The following is a 25,216-nucleotide window of genomic DNA, read 5'->3' on the forward strand; positions in this document are numbered from 1 at the left end:
ATTATGGGAAGCATTCAGGTTCTGTGTGTTTACATGAACTCAAACCGTTTGACAACTCTTGCTGAAATTCACTAAGTGCTAAGCATCGGTGATATACTGGACACACCACACAACATTGTTATAATGAGCTTCAGTCTTTATAAGAAGAGTTTGTGACCTGAACTATTGGAAGCTACTCGAGTAATTAGACAGTTAATTAAGCGTAAATGTTTTAGGTTTGGGGAGTAACCGTGGTGAATTGCCGGTTAAACGTTCACTGATGATGAACAGCTTAAGTGCCGTTAGCAGGAAGGCTCCTCTCTGGCATGCTCGGAGAGACGGAGTGCTCTTTACTGTACGGCTGAGAGGGACTGAGGACCGTGATCCTGGCCCGTCTGTTTGGGTTTGAGATGGGGACACTGTGACGGAGGCTGTCCTGTGATGTATGGCTGTTTAGTGACCGTATGTTTACATTTTGACATTCAAGTCTCTCGTGTCCAGACCGACTTCGTACAGCTTACATTATTGTACACGCAATCCGTTTCCACAGCCGGATATGTGCTTCAGTAATTAGGGTTGAGTACCGTGCTGGAGGGTACAACAGCATCACCCCATCCTGTCCTGGTCCCCCTGTTCTGCTGCGCTGTCGCTGTAGCATGAGCGCCTTTGCCCCCCCCCCCCCGGTGGGTGAGTTACGGCGCTCGGCGGCGGCGGCCTCAGCTCCACGCACGTACTGCCGGGCGCCTCGCGCGTGACGTACCGTCTGGGAGCGCCTGGGCGGGGAGCTCGACGCGGCGGGGAGCGGAAGCGCATCTGAGCACAGCGGCGGCCGGCCGAATGATGTCATCGTCACCTGTGTCGCCCTGTGGGAAGTGAGGAGCTGGTCTCGCTGTTAGATGGGTGTTGCTAATGTGCAGACCTGCTGGGGCTTATATTCACACATTAGTTGTATCATTTGTGGGGTTTTTTTGGGGGGGGGGGGGGGTAGTCAACAAACCAGGGTGGTATTTCACAAATCAAGATTACTGAATTACCTGGACAACTACGCGAATAAAACCCAGAACTGCTCTTTCTACTTCAGTCCATGTTCCATATCTGGGAGAGTTCTGGGTTTGAAAAGGTGCTCTTAGCTAACTCTGTAATCCTGCTTCGTCATACAGGTCCCAGAGCTGGGTTTGGTTCGACTTCAACTCAGACAGTTCAGGAAATGAAATGAAATTCAGTTCACGAGGGGAAAAATCCTCAAGTCATGTTAAAGAGCATTCCTGATAGTGACTGCGGTAAAAATGAATTGATTCTCAGCCTGTAACACAAGCTTCGTGTTTGCATTTTGAAGGGAATCTGAAATGCTGTATCTCACCTGTATCTCTTCCACACAGCTCGTTATTCAGTCATAGCAAAATGGAGAATGTGTTTATGAATATATTGCCATCATAAGAAATTTGACTCCCAGTTTACATTAATACCTGTGTAATTGCACTGTAATTTAAATGTAATTATTGTGAACAGCTGTTGGTACAGTGCAGTCAATGTGTATATGCTATAATTACATTCTAATTACAGCTGAAAATCCAATTTGCAGCTATAGTTTAAATGTTTTCTGCCGTGGTCATTCACCCCAGTCACAGATAGTAGGGCCACTTACTGTAACGTGGGAGCAGAATAGTTTTTTTATAATGAAGTCGTATTTTACTGCCAGCATCTATAATCAGTCTGTAACGATGCCTTTGTTTTATGGGACTCAGGCAATCTATGTGTGATTTTCTGTACCGAGCTCTGATGGGGACCAGTCATTTTCACTGCATTTTTTGTGGCTTTGTCAATATTTTCACAAAGAGAATACTCAGCAATAGAAACGGCTTCACTTGGGAAGTTGAATTGTGTCCCATGGCATTTATGATCTGTTGAAATGTTTCTCATTATCCGTATCTCGTCGGTTTCGTAACCGATCCCTGGCATGAGCGGGTGGAGGGTAGAGGCTGTTTAACTCATAAACATGCACGAGCGCGCGGCTCGATATTTGAAGTAACGTCTGGAAATTCAGAAGAACTCATCGAGCTGAAGAGCTGCCATCGAGCTCTTCAGTGCCTCCCTCGTCAAATTTGCCGGCGAACTTTATCCAACCTCGAGTTTTGTTCTTTTCACTGAAGGCAAAAGTATGAAATGACTGAAATTGGTGTTGTATACGTATACTGTGTGTGTAACTAATGCATTTCCGTGCAACAGTAATAGTAAATGGCCTTAGCCCATCTGTAATTTCATCAGGACAGCTATAGGCTTACAGTAGTAAGTCATAATGTCTGTCCATCCCCTCAGCCAGACGCTGTAATACTGTGAAGTGTGTATGAAAGCATTGGTCTGCACATCGATAGCCAATATTATCTCCAATACACCACTTCCCCAATCACAACATATTTAGCCTCTTATGCTATGGTAAGGAGGTAAGAATTCTCTAGGCGCTCGTAAGTGAAGTGTGGTACTCAGTCAAGCTTTATTATTAAAGATGCTGATAATGTGTTTTTTGTCTTTAGATTGTGGCTTTTAAATGCTGCTCACTCTGGGATTGATAGGCTGATAAATGAGCCCCTCTGTGTAGTTCTGTGCCCCAGATGAGCTCAGACTCCCCCCCCCCCCCCACCCCCCCCTCTCTCCACGCGTGTGTGTCATAGATGTAAACGGCTTTTCCCCAACAAATCTCTGGCAGTCGGTTATTAAAAATGTGAAGGAGACTGAAAGGCAAGCCCCTTAAACGGACTCCCTTTGATCCTTCTCTTATCCGAGATCCTGGCCCCTCTGCCCAATACGGGGGTGAAAAGATCCAATCGAGCGGCGGGCTCGGTGCCAGCGCCCGTCCCTTTCCGCCGCCGGCGCGGTTTATGGCGTGGTAATGAGAGACGGTCGCACCGAAGGCCGCGTTTCCGCTCCGTAAGATTCGCTGGGAGGTGCAGGAACGCGTGCGGCCTTGTGCCAATCTGAAAAGAATGAAAATGTAGTTCAGTTCAAGCACTTCCTCCTCTTCAACATTAATGTCGGGTCAGCTATTGAAACTGCAGTCCTTCGTATGTGTTTACATATACATATGTGTATATAGCTATGTAGATATGCGTCTATGTGGGGTATTACAGGGAGACTCGTACAGGAAAATTCACACACTTCATACTATGTCTAGCTGCTGAAGAGCATTAGGTCTCATATATATGTACGTGTAACTGTAATGGCTGAATATTGTCCTGAGTGAAGTTCCTGCTGTTGTGCCTGAGGTCCCTCCCCCTGGTTTGGTCCTGCTTGCTGCTCGTTCCCCCCCTGTCCCCCCCCCCGGTTAACCGCCGCTCACGCTCTGGTCTGGTCGCTCCTCTAGGTGTTGTCTTCCCTCAGAGCAGGAGGAGGCGCCGCATTAGAGCCTGCCTCATGAAGCTGATTCCCTGCAGGACCGCCAAAAAGACCTCCACCAAGACCCAAAGCAAGTGGCGGCCCCTCTCACCTTCATCTTCCTCCTTCCGTCTGTTCTCCGATGCACTGAGGGCGAGGGGCGAGTACGGGGGCGGAGGTGGAGGTGGGGGTGGGGGGGTGAGCTTTTTGATGTGAGCTGTTGAGGTCTAAAGCTCACTCCCACACCCCGTACACCTGCAGCGCTCTGAATTAGCGCTGCTACGGTTGATTGTAAGGTTTCTGCGGGGACATCCAGGCTTTCTTTACCAAACAGAGAGAGGATCAGTGCAGAGATGAGTCTTCCCCCCTCAACAAAGCCAGAAAGCTTTTACGCACTTCCAGCTTCAATTTAATATCAGAACTTCAAAGCTCTTGTCAATCCCTGTTTTTGATGCCTTTGGGTGGCCCCCGGCAGCCATATGTGATTGAGCTGTGGCAGCTGTTTGTCGGTACATCGCGTACACTTCCTGCTTTTAAAATGGCCGTGTTCCGTGGACGACACAAAGGAAGTCGTTTTCTGTCCCCCGTCGGCCAGCTGGTCGGCCCGCGGACGAGGGGGGCGGGGACGGGGCGGAGACGGGTGTTTCGGCTGAGCCTCCCTGCTCGGGCCTTTCGGGTCCCCGGGCCCGCCGCGCTCCCTTTCCGCCAAGTTCGGAAAGGTCCCGCGCCGCACATCCATCATCCCGCCGTCAGGAGTTAATTACAGCTTTCTGCGGCTCCCATCCTTCTGACACCCCGCTCATTACTCGCCTAATTAATCAGTCCCCGCCGCTCCCGCCGTCGCCACGGCCACCGCCACGCTGTAGCGCACATAGTCAGTGGCCTGGACCCGGGCCAGTGGGTCTCAGTTAAAGCAGTGTCTCCCAAAACTTCATAACCCACATATCCAGCAAATCCAGTACATTTCCTCTGGGCCACCCCTTATTAAAATCTAGCCTGACATGTTCAAGTATGGAATTTGAAGTGCTTTTAAGTTTCATGAAAAAAAACAACTGGATTTGCACTGTTAAGTTCTGTAGTTCCTGTGCTGTAATGGGTGAAGGGTTTTAATGAGAACGGGCTGAATGTCAATGGGCCAGTGTTGTAAATGCAGCACTTTTCCCTCCTCTGTTCTTTGGGGGCCCTCCTCGGCCCCTCCCACAGTCCCCCTCAGCGGGTCCGGACCCGCCGTTCGGGGAGTCAGCGGTTTGGTTTCCTCGATCGCATGCCGTTGTGCTTTGTGCTATTTTCATAGCGTACGCAGGCTAATGCTGCGGTATCTGCCCCAGCTGAAGTTGATTAATGCGCCCCGCTCTCCCTCTCACGAGCCGCAACAATGGCCGACTCGGAGTCTCAACAATAGCGGACCCTGTGACGGTGCTTGGCCAATCCCCGCGTTCGGAACTCTTTGTTTGTGTCTCATTGCTGAGATAATTGGTTCAGGATCGCACGCCGTTCCATATTTGTGACTAATGAACTAATCAGTGCTCGCACAATGGCTGGGTATTTATAGTCGCGTACCTGCGTCAGGTGTTGTAACCGACACCCCCGGGCGATGCCAGTTGGAAGGTCGTTGGTCGTCATGGTGCGGGACGGTCCTGTGGGGTTGTGTGCGGCCTGCAATAAAGACAAATCAGTGAAGCATCGAGGCATTTCGTTGCGGAATGGCTGCACCACAAGAGTGAAATGACCGTCTCAGAACTCAGATTAGCTGGCTGAGAGGGAGAGATTGTCATCACTACACAGCCATTTAGGCATTTTCCCATTTCTCCAGAGGTTAAGCTTTTGCTTTCAAGGTTATGCCCAGTGGGTTCAGTTGGCCGGGAGGTTCTGCGTGTGTCCCTGTGACATCACTTCCACAGGAAGCTGACGTGGTTCTCAGACGTGTTGAAATGTCAGGTTTTTTCTGAGGAAAAGGAAATGATGCCAGTATGTCTAATGAACGTTAGTCTTCTGGAATATATCTCCAAGTGTCCATTTGTTTGGCTCATCTGTAAATCTGTTAGAAGGGTGGAATGGCAAACAGAAACACAGACGCGTTTCAGCAGGGTGGTCTTCCTCAGAATGCCATGAATTATTTTTTATTTTTTAGTGAAATTTTTTGGGAAGTGTTTTTTTGCCTGGTCTTATTGCCTTTCATTAGGTACACAGAAATGGAAGCAGTCTTTGTACAAACACCTGTCTGGTCTTTCAGGCCCTGAACTTGAATCCCGCCTGCTCGCTGTAGCGCGGGTGGGGGTGTCCAGCTCCAGTCCAGGGGGGGCCGCAATGTTTGCTGCTTTTCAGTGCACTGCAGCGCTTACCTGCTTAACATGTCATAGCCTGTGTAATGAGTCTGCACACTGTTTTTCGAGAAAATTGGCAGATGCTTGAAAGGAAGAAGCCACTAAAAATCTACAGACCGCCACAGCCCTCCGAGACTGGAGTTTGAGATATCCGGCTAGGATTTACTTTCGCTGCTGTATAATTGGTATGCATTCAACTCCAATATATTATGTTTGGTCCCTATTTGGTGCACATAAATTCCTTTTGGAGTTGATTTAGCGGAGAGTGTGTGTGTGTGTGTGTGTGTGTGTGTGTGTGTGTGTGTGTGTGTGTGTGTGTGTGTGTGTGTGTGTGTGTGTGTGTGTGTGTGTGTGTGTGTGTGTGTACCTTTTCAGATTTCTGTCTCATGCAATGTGTTTACTTTTCTTCCAGCATGCACAGCTGGCGAGGCCTTTAGTGTATCCCCGCGTGGGACAGCCCAAATGGCGTGCGGTTTTTACGGGGACCTCAGTAGATTAGAGGCAGGTAGCAGGCAGGGTGCGGTGGCGGTCCCCGGCAGATGTTTGGGACCGTTCGGAGCGGTGCGGTGCGGGCCCCGGTACCGGCCCGTCTGACGCCACCCTGTCTCTGTTCCAGACAGCGTGGAGGATGAGCTGGAGCTGTCCACGGTCCGCCACCGTCCAGAGGCCCTGGAGCAGCTGGAGGCCCAGACCAGGTTCTCCAGGAAGGAGCTGCAGATCCTCTACAGAGGCTTCAAAAACGTAAGCAAGTCCCCGTCTCACCCCCCCCCCCTCCCCCCGCGCGCGCTCGACAAACCGCCACGCTACGTCAGCTCTCCTACGCTGGTTCCGTCCAGAGACTTCATAAATCGTTGCTGTTCCACGCAACCAGTTTTCTACACATTTCCCTGATCACTTACTTTTAAAAAAAAATCACATTTTGCTTCCGATGCTTTTTCCCCAATTTGACTGTGTTTTCTGCCAATTAGGAATGCCCGGTTGCGTTTGTGATCCGAGTTCACTGTACACATTCTGTACGAATAGGAGGATGTGGAAAAAGACCTTACCCTCAGGGGAAGGAGCCCTGGGCTTTATGCAGGGACCCCGAGATTCTCAGGAATATCATTCATTAGCGTACTTCCATGGGTGTCACATAATGGAGACTGGATTTCATTAGCAGCCCCCCCTCCAGGTTGCTTGCGGCCTTGTATGCTTTTGGGCTCCATCGTTAAAAGTTATATCCCTTCATTTTAGCTTTCATTTCAAGTCTCTCCTCGAGCTAGGGCCACATTCAAAAAGTCTTTTTCGCAAACAGCCCCTCGTTCTTTCTTCAAACGGACGATGCCTTGAGAGATGGTCCGTGCGGTCTTTTACGACTGCGGGTCTGTCGTACTGTCCGTTTTTCCTTTCTGTGTTACTGCTGAGGAGCCTTCAGAATGCCTCACTGGCAACAGCGCTTGAGAGAGGCCTCGACTACATCGACGCTGAAGTGGCGAAGCAATTTAACCTTCTCAAAGTATCCGACGAAGGGTCCAGCCTAGCCTCGCTGATCGCTTAGCGTTAGCTCTTCGTCCTTTGGTGTCTCGGCCTGAAAAGATGTGCGCAGGCAGGGCACAGCGAGTTTCACAGGCTGTGCGCTCTGTGCTTTAGTTCCAGGTCAGATCAGTGATCAGGGAGGTGTGGAGAGAAGGCTGTGAAATTAAACACAGGCTGAGAGGCTCATGATGTCACGTAGCGAATAAAAATGAGGCTTAATTCCCAGCACTGGCTTTGACAGCCGTGATCATGGTGGCAGGTTTTGAGGTCTTCAGGTGTTAAATGGCCGCCGTGTGGCGATGCTAATAGTTTGTGCCTTTATTCTCCGCGTGCTCATGGCGCACTCGTAAACTGATTGCCCTTGAAATTTCACACACAAGTGCTTTTAAACCGCTTCTTGATTATGGCCCCCTTTTCCCCCCGACCTGCAAATAGTTCTTCTCAACATGGCTGCGTAATTTATGGAGATGCAAAATTTTAATAAACCATTTCCAGTGGCGAAACCCCTGCTCTCTCGGTGGTGAACGCATTGTCCGCGTAGCTGCGCTTATTATGATGCCACGCAAGATTACTTCTTGATGCTGAATTAAAAGGCATTTATTTCCTTGTAATTTCACGGTGTGCTGCCGTCCCTTTCAATTTACATGCTGGCCCTTCGCCTCCGTTCATGGCAGTTTCACTTGCCGTTCGAACTGCCGTCTTTTGTGCTACTCTTTCCTTCATTTCAGTGAGAGATGCTGTGATTGGCCAGAACAAAAGAGGGAAACGGTCAACTTCAGTCATCTGAGAAAGTAGTCTTCCGGAGTGTGAACAGCATGTGAACATTCACTCCCTGTCTAAAGTTCCACATTTGCTCGATGAAGACGAATAACGTAAAAATGAGCAAAAAGAGAGAGAAAAAAAATGTGAATCCGAAAGCGTTTTTACGTTCCGTCGTAGACAAAAACGGGACCGGCAAGACTAGCTCGGCTGAGATTGGGCTAGAAGTAGAACTTCTAAACTGCGGTACTGTTAAAAGCAAGAGGAAATTAAAACAGTCTCATGTCAGGGCTAGCAGCCCCGAGGCTAGCAGTCCTGAGGACACGTTCTAAAATGGCCGCCCTGCAAGGGGGCAGAATGGTGGTGGGATTACGCAGAGAGACCGTCTGTCAGACATCACAAACTGCGCACTGAGGAGAAACAGCACTTCAGGGGGGGTTCCTTTTTCAGAATTGCCTTGTCTAGAGAGGTATTAGCCGGGGACGAGTCTGTTCGAGGCGGAGAACAGAACTGCATCTCGGCTGACCTGGTGCTGAACTCTGATCCTTTCTCATGGCCTTCTGAGCCCCACCTGTGCTACACTGAAAACAGTACTCAAACCCAGTTGCTTTTTGAACTACGCCATTTTCAGTCCTTCCCCTTGCAGCTACTATGGCACTTAATGCTGCATTTTAATGTATTTACTCCAAATAGTGTTAACAGGGTTAACACTACCATGGGTTGTGTCTCTACTGACTTAGCACCAGGTCTTTTGTTGCCTAAACATTTTGCACTCGTGCAGGACACTTCGGATAAAAGCATCTGCTAAATTCCTTAATCTAAATGCAAATACTGCAAGAACACTGGGAAGGGAAGTATTTCCTTTATCTTTTCTTTCTTTCTCAGTTGAGGATTGCAGATGAATTTGGTTGAAGCACATCCTTTTTTTTGTTTGTCATTTTATTCTGGATATGGATGTTAAGCAAATATGAACGCCCTGCCTGACACATCCATTACTCGTCCACACTATCATACTAAAATATTTATGTATTTATTAATGGCAGCGTCTACATCAATCCAATTTTGCCAGTTGTCCAATGAATGCATGATGATGATATACCAGGAATAATGCAGACAATAATTTTGATTTCAAGGTGCCTCCATTCCTCAGGTCTGCAGTGTTTTCAGATGTGAATCATAAGAATAATTATGTTGTGCCTTTCATACACTACAAGTAAACACTAAGTTAACACAGAATAAAAACAGGGTTATGTCATTATAAAGGATTTAAGTACCCACCCCTCTTCCCCATAAAAATGTACGTTGGTTCAATGCAGTAGTAAAATAGAATAAGGAAAAAGCAGGATTTAAGAATAAGAAAAGTCAGTCTAAACATTTATCTTGTTTATCTCCCGGGCGGTCAAATTATCGTCATTGTGTGTGAGTGAAATGAACGGAGTCTTAATGCATGTGCACACTTTTTAAGAGGGTAATTATTGCCTGCTGGCAAGAGCATGGTGTACAAGAGGTAACAAGAAAAACACAAAAACGGTCTTTTTAATTAGCTGTAGCTCTGCTGAACTGCAGAGTCTCACTGATGTACACCCCCCCTCCTTATGAAAATCTGCCTTGTCAGACAGCTACCAGTTTTAATTTTGCAGTTTCAAGTGTTTTGACTGCAGTGAGGAGGATGAGCCGGGTAGTGCTATGGTCTCATCATACGCACAGTATGAAATCTGCAACAAAACCTCAGAAAACCTCATGTAATCTTAGGAATTGGGTTGAAACGAGCTCCCTGAATATAAAGCAGAACTAGGGGGATGTAATTTTTTTGTGTTGACACATATCTTTATTGTATGTCATTATTAACCCTTTAAGGTGTAAGACTGCTAATATGTGATTTGAGTGTTCTTAACTGAACATTCTAATCCAGGATGTTACAATCACTGCTGGTAATTGAAAGCAGTGGAGTTCTAGAACACGGACTTTTGAAACTTTGAAAAATTGTTCTAAAAAACGTACTCTTCAAAAGGGTTGTTAATAATATACAAGCAGGCCCTAAATGGCAGTGCTTTGGGGGGGTAGTGTGGTCTCGTTGACGTCGTAAACACCGTCAGTTTGCCCGCCATCAGAGCTCCAGGCTGGGGGGGCAGAATAAAGTAAGCCCCCCCTGAAGGTCCACCTGGAAAACTTTTTCCTCAAAGCACTACGGCCACAAATCATTCAGAGCAGCAGGATTCCCATGGCAACCGCCATACCTTTCGTGCGTGGTGACGGCCGCAGCACCCTATCATTTTCATTTAACGCCACAAGCGCTTTTATGTCATTAACGCTGGAGCAGGTTCATGGGATATTACCTGGAGGGGCCTCCAAGGAAACGAGAGAGGAAAAAAAAAAAAAAAACCCCACAAAATACCCAAAAAAAAATGACTGTACTGTGTCCTGGGGAACATTGCACTCCGATCGTCACGCCACACCACGCGACGAGCTGAAATTCGGGAGCTATTTACGTTTATTGGCGAACCGCTTGCGGTTGGACGCGGAATTCGAACTGTTTTGCCTATTGCTTCTCATCACGGCACTTATCAACTCGATAATGATTCATATGCGAACTTGCTGTCTTATTGCTCGAGACAAATGCGTTTTGACTGTGGCGTGACCGGAATAATGGCTTTGGAAGTGCGACAGAATGCCAGAATCGTAATGGAAAAATAGTGGAATATTCCCAGTTCTCCACCTGTTTGGATATTTGGCTAATTGTACCAGTCAGGCGTTATTTGACTGATTGTGTTTTTCTCCCAGTTTTGGAATGGCCGGTCATACTGACCAGCTGCGCTCATTGCTGCAACCCCAACTGTTCATTTTGGGGGAGTGCAGGAAAAGTACACGCTGTCCTCCGAAACATGCAATGGCAATCCAATGCTTCCCTCCAAACCGCAATGCATGTTGAGCCTGCGCACTGAGGCGGGGGAAGATGTTTCCTCTTTGAGCAGCCTGTGTAGGCAGGCTATGGGCACCTAACTGACCAGCCGGAGTCGCTGGTGAGCGATGAGAATGTCGCCCTCCCCCCCAACCCCTCATGTTGTTTCCTGCTGATTGTACACGAATGCCTGGTCTGGTATCTGTTAAGGCACTGTTCTAGTGTGCACAGTCGGGTGTCTCCTCCGGTTAAGATACCAAACAGCTTTTCCTGTTTCGTTCATTTTTACACCTCTTTTGGCTCTGTCCCTTTCATTTCCCCCTTCTGGGAACAGAAGGGGTCTACTATTTCCTTTTATTTATTTTTTTTATTTTTCGACTCGTGCAACCCGCCAAACTCAGCAACACCCTGTTTTCCGTGAACACATTCCTGAAACGGACCCCTGGCTGGATCTGCGTGGGCCTGTTCTGTGCTTCTGTCTCTGCGCAGGCCTCCCGACTATCGCCATTTCCTAATAAGGGGGGGGCTGTCCAATGCGTCCCCACGGCCCTCAGAACGTAACACAAACACACTACGCGCCCGTTCAATTGCCGCCAGGCCCGTGATCTACTCCATTCGCGGCTACTTGATGCTTCCAGATGGTTCTATTTGTGTACGGGACGTACTACTGCGCTTCTGGAGAAGTGGTGCTGCTCCACCGCTTTAACCTCCACTCCCTCGAATGCGGGTTTTGGGTAATATCACACGCCGTTATAAACGGGGTATACGTTTGCACTTCCCTCTTTTTGGTATTTGTTTCCGGGGGGAGAAGAAGCGGTCTGTTTCTGGCCATATCCTTTTGTTTCAGTGTTTTGATTAGGAATCGGTTTCTCACTTCAATAGAAATCGAAGATGTTTCTTAGTATCCAGTGTTCTTTAGAAGTGAAATATTTATCTTAGTTTCCACGGTTCTTAAGCTGATGAAAACACTACTCCATGGAAATGACAAGCTTGGTACTGTATAAAAAGGAAACGGTGTCATTTCAAGAAGGAACAATGGAAAATTAAAAAGGATTCAATTAATCTCATTCAAAACAATGACCATGCAGATATAATAATGATTTGATAGCTGTAGTCATTTCAAAGACGTTCCGACTAATTGCTTATTCTATTAATATGTGGAATTATCCATTAACTCTTCAGCATGAGTGGCATGTATGGTACATGTAGTGAGAAATTATATTCTGGGGAAAATCAATTTTCTACCACGGAAGTCTACGATCAAATATGGTTTTGTATTACAAGACACAGAATGGTCATCAGACTCATTTGCTGCAGGTTCCTATTGTGGAAGACACTGCTTGATATTCATTACCTTTCCTGAGGGTTCTCTTCATAAGGAATCTTTCTGAAAAAAATAGCGGCGTATGCTAATTACAGTCTGCTTAGCAGTAATGACGCTATGGGGAGAACTGCTATAGCACAATTCATTTACTTACAACTGACAATATACTGTACACATTAACGCTGTCTTACAGCAGCTATCTCTTTAGTCTGGGTTCTTGGGATTACGGCTGTTTTTCTGTTAATGTATCATTTCTGCTGGCCTCTGAGAGGTACCAAACAATTTCGTTGTATGCCTACAGTGACAAAGTATCTTTTCTAAAGTGTCTTTAATTTCAAATAATATTTATGAGCAAAGATGCTTATGAAACTGGCCATTAGTTGTGCTTGTGTTAGTATCCTTTTCCTGATCCTCCCATTAAGGCAGACTGATTTCAGAACGTGTCGTTCTTGCTTACGCCCTCTTTAGTTCAGTTATTGCGGTAGCATCTACCACTGCAGATCCGATGCCAGATTTTGTGCCGATTGTAATTTTTGCTTTTCTTCTGTAAAGTGATCCATCATTTCTGTGAAAGTGCTTTGTGCAGTATCGGGATGCTTTATACTTCAGCCTTAATCAGCGTCATTACCCCTTCATCCATCACGATTAGTGCAAAAACAGTCGTTCACTTACCATGCAAATGCTAGTCAGCTGGGCATCTTAACCCTCTGGTAGCAATTTAAATTGTGGACCACATTTTTACGTAAGATACAGCATCTTGCTTGGAAAACCTGTAGGACTTTAGCTCGTTCGAATTCAGACGTCTTTGAGGTCAAGGTAGTCATGTTTAAAATGTATCGATCCGAGTAATGAAAAGAAGCAAAGAAATCCATTTTCTCAGTGCGCTTGTTAGTTAAAGAGGTGAGGTAGTGGTCATGGTCTGATCTTTCTACTTATTGAATTGCGTCATTCTGCTTCAGAAAATGAAGACCAATTGCATGCAATGGCTGTGTGCGCAATGGAATGGAGGAGCTAGGTAATATTCTGTAACTGAATTCTGCTGAGTGCTCCTTTTGCAGGTAAACGACTTTGTACATGACTTTCAGAACAGCTGAAGGGGTTTCCACAATCATTAAGGAACCCAGTGTGGCTCATCATGCACACTTTAGAGTAGTGGTAACCAGCCCTGTTCCTGGAGATCTGCCACCTTGCAGGTTTTCACTCAAACCCTAACAAAGCACACCTCATTCAACAGATAGAGATCTCGTTGAGCTGCTCGTTAGTAGAATCAGGTGTGTGCCAAATTGGGGTTGGAATAAAAACCTTGGTTACCACTGGGCTGGTTACCACTGCTCTAAAGGCCCTGTTAGTGTGCATTTGGGGCAGGGACAGGGGCATGCAGGCAGTTTTGGGGAGAGCACTTGCTCGTCTGCTCTCTGCTGAACTGATGGCGGACATCGCGGCTGCAGAATCGGACGTTACAAAAAAGGGGGGAGAAGGAGGAAAGAAAAATCTTTAAAAAAGAGGATAGAGTTAACTAAACCATAAACCAACCCAAGGCTAGAGGGCACAGTTAGCTTCTCGTTTTTCCCCTTCCTTTTTATTTTGGGGGTCCCGGTGCTGGGATTGGTTTCTCTGTAAAGTTGCCGAGGCGTAGCAATGGCCTAATGTATGCCTCCAGGTACAACCTGCATTTAAGACATTCTGCAAAGCTTTGCACCCTCACTGTGTCAGGAATCCATAGGCTCTGCTCCAGTGCTCGAATGTGAACAACAGTTCAGGATTCCCCGGGGTCCACTGACACATTTTCTTTTATTCAAACGACACATTTCTTCTCTTTCTGGGTGAGCTTCGTGTCAAACAATCTTAAATTTAGTGTTTCTAAATTTGATTAAGTAAATATTTTACATGGGGTTTGTAATTAGTATTCACCCATATGCTGCTGTTCTATTTGCCTCTGGCTAGTGTCAGGTATCTTAAAAGCTCTGTTTTTTCCCCCTAATGCTAGTAGTTTTGCCTTGCCTGTGATATTAACTGAAGAAGGTTGTTCATAAGGTTTGAGTCATTCTGAAAACTCTTATTGAGTGATGTCACTGATCACATGCAACGCTTCCGAAAGTGTAACCGGACGCAAAATTGTGCTTTCGATTTGAATGTCCGCCCGCTGGTAACGGCTAATTCACAAGGGATTCGTCCTGTGTTCCTGGAAGAATATTGATTTTTACAGATTAAAATTTGCAGGCACAAAATTCAGACCTCTCCTCTTCACCTTTCCCCTGAGAAGAAAGCCACCCTGTGGTGGAAAATATACTCCAAGTACGAGAAGTTCAGTTGATATGAATGATTGGTGGGGGGACTTCTGGCTGTAACGGTCTAAAACAAGAGAGCCTGGCAATCTACTTGGGTATGGTGACTCATTCTAAACAGTTACTTGCTCATGCTATTGTTTCTGTGAAGAGCTGAATTGTGCTGAAACTCAGTTGCACACCGCAATCGATTAAAATGGTCCTTACAATTTACTTGACCTTGCGAGTTCATGGAGGTCAGATGTGACAAAAGTAGGGCACAAGTGCTTTTATAGCAGAGTGTGCAGGTGGGGTCTTTGACCTTTTGGTTCATAGTTTACACACAACCTTTGTTGCTCCACAGTTCCAACTAGTATCAGTGTTCTATCATGATTCTTGAACTTGTTATATATTGATATGAATGTCCACTCTGAGCTTTCACATAAACATTTTATCGTTTTAGCTGTGAATCTACTTGTTTTCTTTTTTTTGCAGAGAATTTTTAAAAGGTCATTTTACGCGGTGATGGGTCCATTTACAGATACAACAATAAAACCCTGCTGATACTTGCAATCTTGTCATTTCTGCATGTTCGGGGAACTTGAACTGCTTGAACTGATCTTTATTGCCTAGCTGCTTTTTTTGAGCTGATGCTGTGGAATAGTAGCTGACTGTATTTGTTTCCGACTTTAATAGTGGTTCTGTAGCATGTTCTGGGGGGGGGGGGGGGGTACAATTCCCCAAAGACAACACACAGTGACACTGGAGAATGCATCTCCCATCATTTACATTCTGTGCAAGACATTGACTGTTTACATGCACTGTCCGTCACCTCATAAAACTGATCGCTGTGTGTATTTACGAACATTAAAATGCACAGTGACAAGAACAAGCCATTTAGCCCATCTTTGCTCACCGTTTACCTACAAAGAGTATCTAGCACTGACTGTTTGCCTGCATACTAGAGAGTATCCAGCACTGACCATTTGTCTGCATACTAAAGAGTATCCAGCACTGACCATTTGTCTGCATACTAAAGAGTATCTAGCACTGACCATTTGCCTGCATACTAAAGAGTATCTTGCACTGACCATTTGCCTGCATGCTACTGAGTGAGTATCTAGCACTTCATACAAGAGAGTATCTAGGACTCATCAGTTATCTACAGACCAGAGTATTCAGCACTGCATCTGGCTTGGACACACACACACAGGGATTCTGCCTCTGCTACATGGCTTGGCAAAGCTTTTTGCGCACGGTGACAACTCTGTGTTTGTGTTTGTTTCAGGAATGCCCGAGTGGGGTCGTGAACGAGGACACCTTTAAAGACATATATTCACAGTTCTTCCCACAGGGAGGTACGTTGCCACGACGTCAGGTTTGCGACTCATGGCCATTTATGTACTTCCTTAGACACCCCCTCAGGTGCTTGGTGGTGGAGGAAATTTCGGAGTCTAGCGGGGACTGTACAGTACCATGTCTCCCTGCCGACCCATGTCCTCCATGTTGCTGCTTCACTGCTATTGCCTCAGTCACCGTGGCTCGCTCTGGGACTCTGAGACAACACAGTAATGGATTTCCCCACCGCAAGCGTGAGATTTCATCAATGCAATTTGTAGTTTAGATAGACCCTAAATAATTGATTAAAACGTTTTAAAAATTCAAAGAGGCTTTTTGTTGTCTTTTTGTCTTTAACCCCTGTGAGCAGTGTGCACTCTGCTCGTATGATGGTCCGTGCTCGTTTATTTTATGATTATACTTTGTTCTTGTCGGCATGATGTGATTTGAATGAGAAGCAGGTGATAGAGCACTGAGAAATTCCGGCCATAAAATGAGTTAAAATTACTACAATAAATCTGTAACAAGCTGCTTTCTCATATTTAAAAGAATGTGTTCAATAGTGAGGATACAGTATATGCCCGTAGTGTGTCAACATAATATTGTTGCATCTATTTATATGATCTTTCTTAACATATTCAGTATTGGTGGTTCTTGGTTTGTGCTGACTCTGTGACAGTGGTGTCATTTCTTTGTGTCTATCAAATAATGTGCTTAATCTGTTAGTAGCCCAGCAATACGACTGGTTTGCAACTTTATTGTCCACTCAACCACGCATCTTCAGTGAGTTATGCACTCAGTAGTTCGTTGCTTCCAAATTATATCATGGGAGATTTAACAAGCCGCCTGTCCCATTAGGACCTTGATGGAGACTCCAGGTAGCACAGTACTGACAGAGTGCACAGTTTACCGGAGACATTTTTAATTCGGCATCATGTAATTGTGCTTTCATCGCCTAATCTTGTTGTTTATGTCCGCAATATTTTATGCAGTCACCCCTAAAACACGTTCTGTGACAAAAACGAATTGCCCTGCATGAAGGGTTCTGCTACATTTGTCTGTATATGTATCTTATGCTTGATTTTTATTAGTATAGAGCACAAAAGGAGCTGGCAGTTTATTTATCATCGGTGATAATTGGTCTTATTAACCACTTTCTCTGTCCGTTACAACAAAGAATCTTGTTTAATCACGCAAAGCTGAGCAAACAAATGCGCCACGAATGCTTTTTCAGTGCCTCCTACGAGATGCAGTACAATGCGTTTATTTCCAGGTAGCAATAACAATCCCTGTCTAACGATGTTTGAATTTTTCGCTTGGAATATGAAGCGTCCATGTTGAGAGAAGGCGCGAGATTAGCATTTTGATAACGGTTGCGTTACACTGTGAAAATGTAGCGCGAATGTGAGAGACGGTGTTTAGATTAACGCGTCGAACGAGCTAAACGCGCACTGTTGTTGAAAGGGCGAATTCATATATGCGCCGCATATTTGCTGCGTGAAATATTGTAAGTTTTGAAAAGTATGAGGGAAAGGGGCCGTTAAGACTTGTGAGATTAGTCACAGGATGCAAGGGAAACTGTCGTATGATGTGACTGATTTGGATCTTGATTTCTTTCAGATGCATCGACGTATGCACATTTTCTGTTCAATGCATTCGACACAGACCACAACGGATCTGTGAGTTTTGAGGTAAGTCACATGCTTAACACTTTTCACTTTCTTTCATTTAGCTCTTCGTTATATCTATATGTCCATATGTTGTATTTGCTGTATGGTACTCTGGAATTTGGAACAACAGGTGTCTCTTCAGGTGAGGTAAAATGGCACCTGATGCTTATTTTTTTTGTTCCACTTTGACGTATTGTAGTATTTTTAAAAATGCATTGCTCTGAAATATATCTTAATATTTTCCTATGTAGGCCTATGTAAAGAGAACATTTATTGTTTAAAATACACCAGATTATATTCCGTATCTGTGAGTGTGGAGGTCTCTATAGCCCAGCAAGCAGCAACACTGATTCATATATTTAGCTATATATTTTTTCAGAAATTCATTTTCTTTATTTCATTTTATTCCCATAAAACATTGGTGGATATAAAAATGAAATTGAAGCAAAGTATATTTTTTCATATTAACAGGGGTCATACATTTGTCCTGTGGGCTGTAAATACAAGTGAGGTTCTTTGTAAGATAACTTGGAAAGCTAGTTTTAAAGTGCTTTTGGCACAAATCCCAGTAATCATCTGGATTTCCATAAATAATTAAAGCACAAACTAAGCTGCGAGTTTATTAGCACCCTGGGGAACGGTCTTCTGGTTTCTTTGTTAGTTTTAGGGCACGTAGAAGTCGGGTCTGGACGAAATTAGACGCACGTTTTAATGGAGCGACATGCGCATCCATACACGCAGATCTAACGAGGCAAACGTTTATCTGCTCTGTTTGTAATGTCACGCGCTGTTTATTCAACCCCGTGTCAACGTCAAAGCTTGTGTTACGAGCTCTGGAGGGGGGGTTATCAACCTGCAGCCTGGCGGCCAAATGCAGTCTTATCTCGGAAGTGACGTGGCATTTCTCAGTGCGGAAAATAAGTTATAGATTATTTTTTTGTGATTAAATACTACCGTAATATGTAAAAACATATCCAGAGTGTGGCGGTGCGGTGGGTGGTGCTGTTGCCTCACACCAAGAAGGTCCTTGGATCAAAGTTTCAACCAGCAGCCAGTTGATGCCTTGGAAACAAGGTGTGCAGATTCTTTTAGCCAATCAATGATTTAAGTCCAGCACTTAAGTGCAGGAACACAACAGAAACCTGCAGACACAGCAGCCCTCCAGGACTGGACTTTGTGACCCCTGCTTTAAAGCATTCATTACATTATGCTACCAGCTGTTATTTGCCGGTGTGAATGTATGGATGGATTTCATGCCTTTGAATGTTCTGTGCAATGTAACAAGTGTTTATAAAGTGTTTATTACATGCGATCGAGACACAGTTAAGTTCTGTGTGCTGTTTTTTTTAATAGTGCTGTTCCTCTGTTTTGCTTGCAGGACTTTGTCATGGGTCTCTCGATTCTGCTACGGGGTTCAGTCCAAGAAAAACTCAACTGGGCGTTTAATTTGTATGATATTAATAAAGATGGATATATAACTAAAGAGGTAATGAAATATTCCAAACATTGTTTGTTTGAATTCATATTTCATGGTCAAGCTTTATGGATTTTTCATGTTTTATCTTATGCCCCAACGATTATTATTTTTAATTACTGACATTTTTCAAAAGATTAAACTTTTACTTTAACCATAATTATAAAAATAAAAGTAAAGTCCATTCTTGGCCATGGTTTTCTAATGCTGCACAAAAGGCAAAATTAATGCTCTCTTACTGTGCACAAGCTCAGCAGAGTCCAGTGCTAATATCAGTTGCTAAAAAAGCCTTGTTCTAATGGCTGAAATTACCATCAAATGGCAACATGCATGTTGCAAGTGAGCTAGTACCAAGTCGTATCTTGTTTTCATTACATTTTAGGAAATGTTAGACATAATGAAGGCTATTTATGATATGATGGGGAAATGCACATACCCAATACTGAAAGAGGAAGCACCCAGACAGCACGTGGAAATCTTCTTTCAGGTAATCTCCTATCCTAGTCGCTGCCATTTCACTGTACAGCATTGCTGGTACAGCAACATGGAACTATGCATTCTTCTGTAATGCATTATTCCACTTAATAAGAATAAGAGCAAGAATCAGAGTCATACAGGTAATGGCAAAATGTTGAGCATTATTTCAACTGCAACATTTTGCTGTGTATAAATAAGCCACAACTTATTTATGCACACAGCTTCCGTGGTTAAAATTGTTTTACATTTTTCATGATATGTGTTTTTTTTTTTTTTGTACTTATTCGGTAAGCAGGTCCTGAAATATGCAGCCTGTCTCTGTGTCTTGAACAAAAGCAGAAGAAAGGAAATTATGCGTTTTTCTTTCCCCCCCTTAATTTGTAGAAAATGGACAAAAACAGGGATGGAGTGGTGACCATAGATGAGTTCATCGACTGCTGCCAAAACGTAAGCTGTGCTTCCCCCCCTCCCCCCGCTGGGTCCCTGACTGTAGAGCTGGATCTGTTACTGGCTTCCAGTTGGTAAACATCTGGAAATGTTTACCCTCATTAAAAATGTAAAGAGATGGGAGTGCATTCACATATCGCAGATTCACAGGGACCCAGGGGTACGAAGTCGACTTGTGTGGGAAAGGGCTACCTTCTACGATGTGTTCATGATCCACAAAAGGTTCAATGGAGTGACCACGTTCTTACCTAGAAAGCAGGGTCTTTGGGTTTAGGGCAGCTAAATGTAATGTAGAGTAGCTAAATGTATTGAAAGTCATTTCCAGGTCAAAACATTGTCGTTCCATTAAACTTGCTTTGCTTAGAATTGCAATTTCAACAACAATTTCCATATCATTCTTCACTATTCAACAAAAATCTGTCTTGTGTCAAGCTTTAATATGATGTAATATGTAGGCCTGCATTAATGTAATATAAATGTGCTCCTCCTTTTTAAATTATACATGGTTTGTTTTTCCATTGGTTTGTACTGAACCTTACTGAAAACAATAACATCCAACAGCAGATGTGGAGCATACCCACTGTGTACCGGCTACACGTCCTTTGGCTTAATACGCTTAGGCTTAGAATACGCTTCATAATCAGAGGGCTTGATCTCTGTGTGAGGGGTGTGGGTGCCAGGAAGAAGCTGACGCACACACATACACACACACACACATGCACGCACACACACACACACACACACACACACACGCATGGACACACGTTCACACACGCGCACACACATACACACACGTGTATGCACACACACACGCATGGACCCACGCACACACACACACTTTCTCTGTCTACGTTTCCTCATGGTCCTGTCTTCATCTCACACACCTGGAGTCAAGCGCATGCTCACCAGCTGGTCGGATTCTCTGTCAACCCCCCCACCCCACCTCCCTCATCTCTATGACTATGATGTATTGTGTGAGCAGAATTGGGTCCTTGTAGCTCACTCGTGAACCTCACCCTCTCTTTCTCTTTCCTCTCCCACACAGGATGAAAATATAATGAGGTCGTTGCAGCTCTTTGAAAACGTAATTTAACTTGAGACCGGCTCAGAACTACTCTGGCACCCCCCCCCCCCCCCCCCCCCCCCTTTGTCTCCATCAATTTCTTATCAGAACGTTCAAATTCATACTGCATAAATGACGTCATCAGCGACGCGTTGGGAAGGATATGTCTGTGTATTATGCAAAATAAGCTTGGTTGACCGCTATGATCCCATTCGATTGTTGTTCTTCTTTTATGTTTTCTTTAAAAAAATAAATAAATTCAAGAAACCGTAGGCTCCTTTTTAGTTTAGACCTCATGCCTTTTTATGTTAAAAGATATGAACGATTCTAGAACTTTTAATGTATGAAAGCACTGCATATTCCAGCATTTACACCTGTACTGTTGAGTTTCAGTTTGATCAACCTACGCTCTTTGTCTCCTTAACCGTGTGTATAGTTTTGTATTAATTGCTGTTAGAATCTTCAGTCAGGACAAGATCTGCTTCCAGCATGCACCAAACAATTTTTTGTAATTAAATTTTAGTTTTTGGAGTATCGCTCATGCCCGTAGTCTGTGAACTTCGATAAAGACCATGCACATGCGACTCGTAACTCGGTGTACTGACATTCCTGTTAGAATCTTGAACATTCACTTCCTGGTTTTTGGCGTGCCCCGCTTCCAGACAATAGCGATGTCGGAAATGACTGGGCCTACGTCAGCGATTTGACGGGATGGTGTGGTCACTAACAACTGGCAGGCAGAGACTGGAGTGTGTTTGAAAGCCCGTGCAGGTATACCTGTCCCAAGCACTGGAAATGCCTTCAGGCCAGTACATTTTCAATTTCATTTTCATTTTTAAAAAGTCTGTAGTCTAATTAATTTTTATGGTAATGTGACAGATTTTCTTCAGCTTATGATGTATATTTAGTTTCAAATTTCAAGACTAATGTGCTTCCCTCTGCCTGAAGCAAGTACCTGTTTCCGTCAGATACATTACCTAGTTCTTCTCCTACCTGGAATTAAAATCTACATTCCCAGATTTTTTAAGAAATGTAAACACTTGGACTGAACTGAATTTTGTAGTAACTGTATAAAGTTTTTCGTCAACATCTTCAGGGGTAGGAAGCCGTGTCCGTCTGGCGAAGGGTCCAGAGATCCAATGCTAACCAGCTGGATATTCGCACCGCGCAGTCGTGCTTTAGCCCACCGCACAGCCAGTGCGATCTCTCGCCTTACTGCCCGTGGGCTTCGTTATTGTACACGCCTTTCCTTTGTGTGTGTAGACTTCACAACTTCAAAAATAAGTTATATATGAAAGAAAGATTTCTGTGTCTGCTAACAGAAGAGAAGTAGAACACCCTCGGAGACGTCTCATCCAGAGTTTCGGTTGATCAAATTGAAGCCTCTTGGCTTATTCAGTCTGGAGCAGGTGCTTAGCTCTGTGTGCTTATGGAAGCCTCATGTGTGACTGAGGTCTGTGGACGTGTGAAACGAGGACTCCTTTTACAGTGACCGTTTCTCCTCGTGAGCTCTGTTTCTGCTTTGATATTTGTGTTTGCTCGCCGAGCGTCCGCTTTCTGTTTTGCAATACAACCGAATCACAAGCACAAATGAACGTGAACTAGCTGTTGAAAGGTGAATGTGTGGCAACATGAATCATTTAGTGTAATGACCTTAATTTATTTGCTTAGTAGATGGCATTGTCATGGGCCACTTTTGAGCTTACATTGCATATTTCTTATTTTTTCCCCACTATGGACTGTTTATTCTGCACAGTAAGAACTTTATATAAAGTACTGCACCTCGATCAAGTAGTGCTATATCGAGGATTTGAACCCATATCCCCCTGTCTGCAAGTTCGGTTCCCCTGGCATTAAACCTCCCCTCTGCCTGAATACACACACAACCTCCTTCAGGTTTAATTTGATTTTGTGTACTGCTATAAATTATTTCTTAATCCCATGTTAAAATCTCTGAAATGTCTTTGCTCAAGTGTGACTTCCAAAACCCTGAACAGCTACTCATTTCAACACAGGAAATGAAAAAGAAATGAATTGCTGACACTGTATAATTCTAAGAAATGTATATAACATTATATAAATGACTTGAACCTCATAATGAATTTCCAACTAGAATGTAAAGTATCCCCTATTTGATTTCCATCATCATGTTGGATAATAGATGTACCAGTAGAAGCACACAGGTAGTTTAATTTACCTCAAGTATGCAATGAATGAAATGATACTCTACCATGTAGAATGAGGCTGGTTTGTTAACTTTACATGTGTATATTTCCTGTATATGATAATTTGTCTTTTCACAATATTTATGGGTTATTTTTAAGTTCCGATGACATTGTGTTCACAGAATCTTGTAAAAGCAGAACCTTTTTTTTTTTTAAGGATACTCATTGTAAAACAGGTGATACAGTAGGCTACATGTAAAGAGCATATATTTTAACGAGAAGAGATCTTTGGCTTGTGGAGTGTTATTTAAGTACCACTCTGATTTAGGCTGTTATAAAGTCAATGGAAACACTACTTGTTTGAGGGGCAGAAAGTGAAATGGTGGCAAGTATTCCAGTTCATTCCATGCACAAGGATTGATTTCCTTATTTGCAGTGGATTTGCACTAAGCTCATTCGTTCTGTGTCTGGCACGTGCCCCGCGTACATATCCCAGCCAATCAGGGCCCAGATTCTCATTTGCATCATGATTGATTAGCCACTGCTGTCTCTGATTAGGGCATTGATCTGTTCTGGGAAATCAGACTGAAAGGAAAATAATTGGCAGGTCCGAGATCCGCCCGGCAGCAGTGCATGCTGGGTAACGGATTCACACCCTCACATCACCTTTCCTGCCCTGCAGCTTCAGGAAGTCACTAAAAAGCTTTATTCAGGTTCTGACCATCAGCGCTGTTGGTAAGAGAAGCATTTGTCCGGGGGAAATTAACTAAAAACTGTGAAAATTGAACTTTTGTGGGGGGGGAGGTGAAAAATCTGTATTGTGTAAATCATATGGATGTGTGAAATGGTGGGAGAAGCTAAGAGTTGCTCCTTAGAATACTGTGGAAAGGCTATGACGCTTGTAATCCTTTTGCAAGGATGTTATTCAATTGCTGTAGTGTATAGAATCCTAGTTTTACTGGCATGTACGAAGGTAGCGAGTGAGATGAAGGCAAGAGTTAATGTTGTCATTAAAGACTAAACATTACAATGGCGACACCTACTGGTAGCTTTTTTTTTTTGTTTTTTGTTTTGTTTTTTTACATTTTTGAGCAATAAACTTGCCTCACACAAGGGCTGAGTCTGAAACAGCTTGCTTGCCTGCTATTGAGTATACAAGTTACATTTTGTATTCTCAATGGTAAGGCCAGCAAGCTGTTTCAGACACAGCCAAAAAAAATGCTATTTTGGCATACTGACTTAGGCCATGTGTCCATGTGTTATGGAGAGGAAAGTGAATCTATTTGTTGTCTAACTTGGCTCGTTTACATTGAAAGATTTTTTTTTTTTTAAACTGAATTTTAATTTCAGTCGTCAATTATTTGTTCGCCGTACACCGATATGCAAATATCTTCAACATTATCTACAACATTTTTAATAATACAAGAAACAAATATGACCGGGGGGGTCTAAAGACTGCCGATTCAAGAATGTATTTGTTTTAGCCCAAATGCTAATTTTGAGGAGACTGCATTCAGGGAAAAGCACAGCCCCTGCCGAATACACACTGCAATATTGCTCCTGACCGTGAGCCTCTGTGACATTTCCACCATTCCCAGCGCTGATAGGTTTTGTCAATAGCAGCCGAGCTCACAGAACGCTAATCGCGGTGGTCCAGAATGCGAACCCAAAAATCCCATTTCTCACCTGACCCCCATTCTGACCTCACTCAACAAATGCCATTTTAAAACACCAACCGTAGACTTTTATTCATTGCCTATGCTGCCATTAGAGATTTGGTGGGGGGGTGGGGAATTTATGATAAAAAGGTTTGACAGTGTGGAAATAGCCAGTTTGCATCGACATGTTTGCCTGTTTAGAAGGAGGGGTATCCGAACAGCAGATGGGTTTGTGGGTACCGTCTCTGTTCTGCTGAGGAGGTCTCTGTGGGAAGGCCACTCTGCTAGCATCAGTGAGTAGGTATTACCAGAGTAGTCCAACTTGATGTACACTTGAGTTTACAGTCGTGTCTTTGTGTTATTAGATGTGTACATTTTATAACAAAGATTCAATAAAACCGCTCAGAATGTTTACGGTCCCCTTGTCGTGTTATCTTGCTGCATGCGCGTGCCTGTTTTGAAAAGGAATTTTTTTTTTACGTGTCATTTGT

At 44.2% G+C, this 25,216-nt stretch overlaps 1 protein-coding gene across 8 annotated transcripts in view; it reads left to right on the plus strand.

Moving 5' to 3' along the window:
• Positions 1-25,137, plus strand: part of LOC135259931 (Kv channel-interacting protein 4) — a 162,006-nt gene extending 136,869 nt beyond the window's left edge. For all 8 annotated transcript variants that reach the window (XM_064344879.1, XM_064344878.1, XM_064344880.1 and 5 more), the window contains 7 exons: positions 6,289-6,413; positions 15,722-15,791; positions 17,392-17,462; positions 18,820-18,927; positions 19,298-19,402; positions 19,777-19,839; positions 20,885-25,137. In XM_064344879.1, the coding sequence (XP_064200949.1) occupies positions 6,289-6,413; positions 15,722-15,791; positions 17,392-17,462; positions 18,820-18,927; positions 19,298-19,402; positions 19,777-19,839; positions 20,885-20,932 (590 nt within the window). In that variant the 3' untranslated portion in view covers positions 20,933-25,137. The remainder of the gene's footprint in view (positions 1-6,288; positions 6,414-15,721; positions 15,792-17,391; positions 17,463-18,819; positions 18,928-19,297; positions 19,403-19,776; positions 19,840-20,884) is intronic.
• Positions 25,138-25,216: the final 79 nt, after the last annotated feature.

The sequence above is a fragment of the Anguilla rostrata genome, chromosome 7 (genome assembly GCF_018555375.3).
Source record: "Anguilla rostrata isolate EN2019 chromosome 7, ASM1855537v3, whole genome shotgun sequence".
Lineage (NCBI taxonomy): Eukaryota > Metazoa > Chordata > Actinopteri > Anguilliformes > Anguillidae > Anguilla > Anguilla rostrata.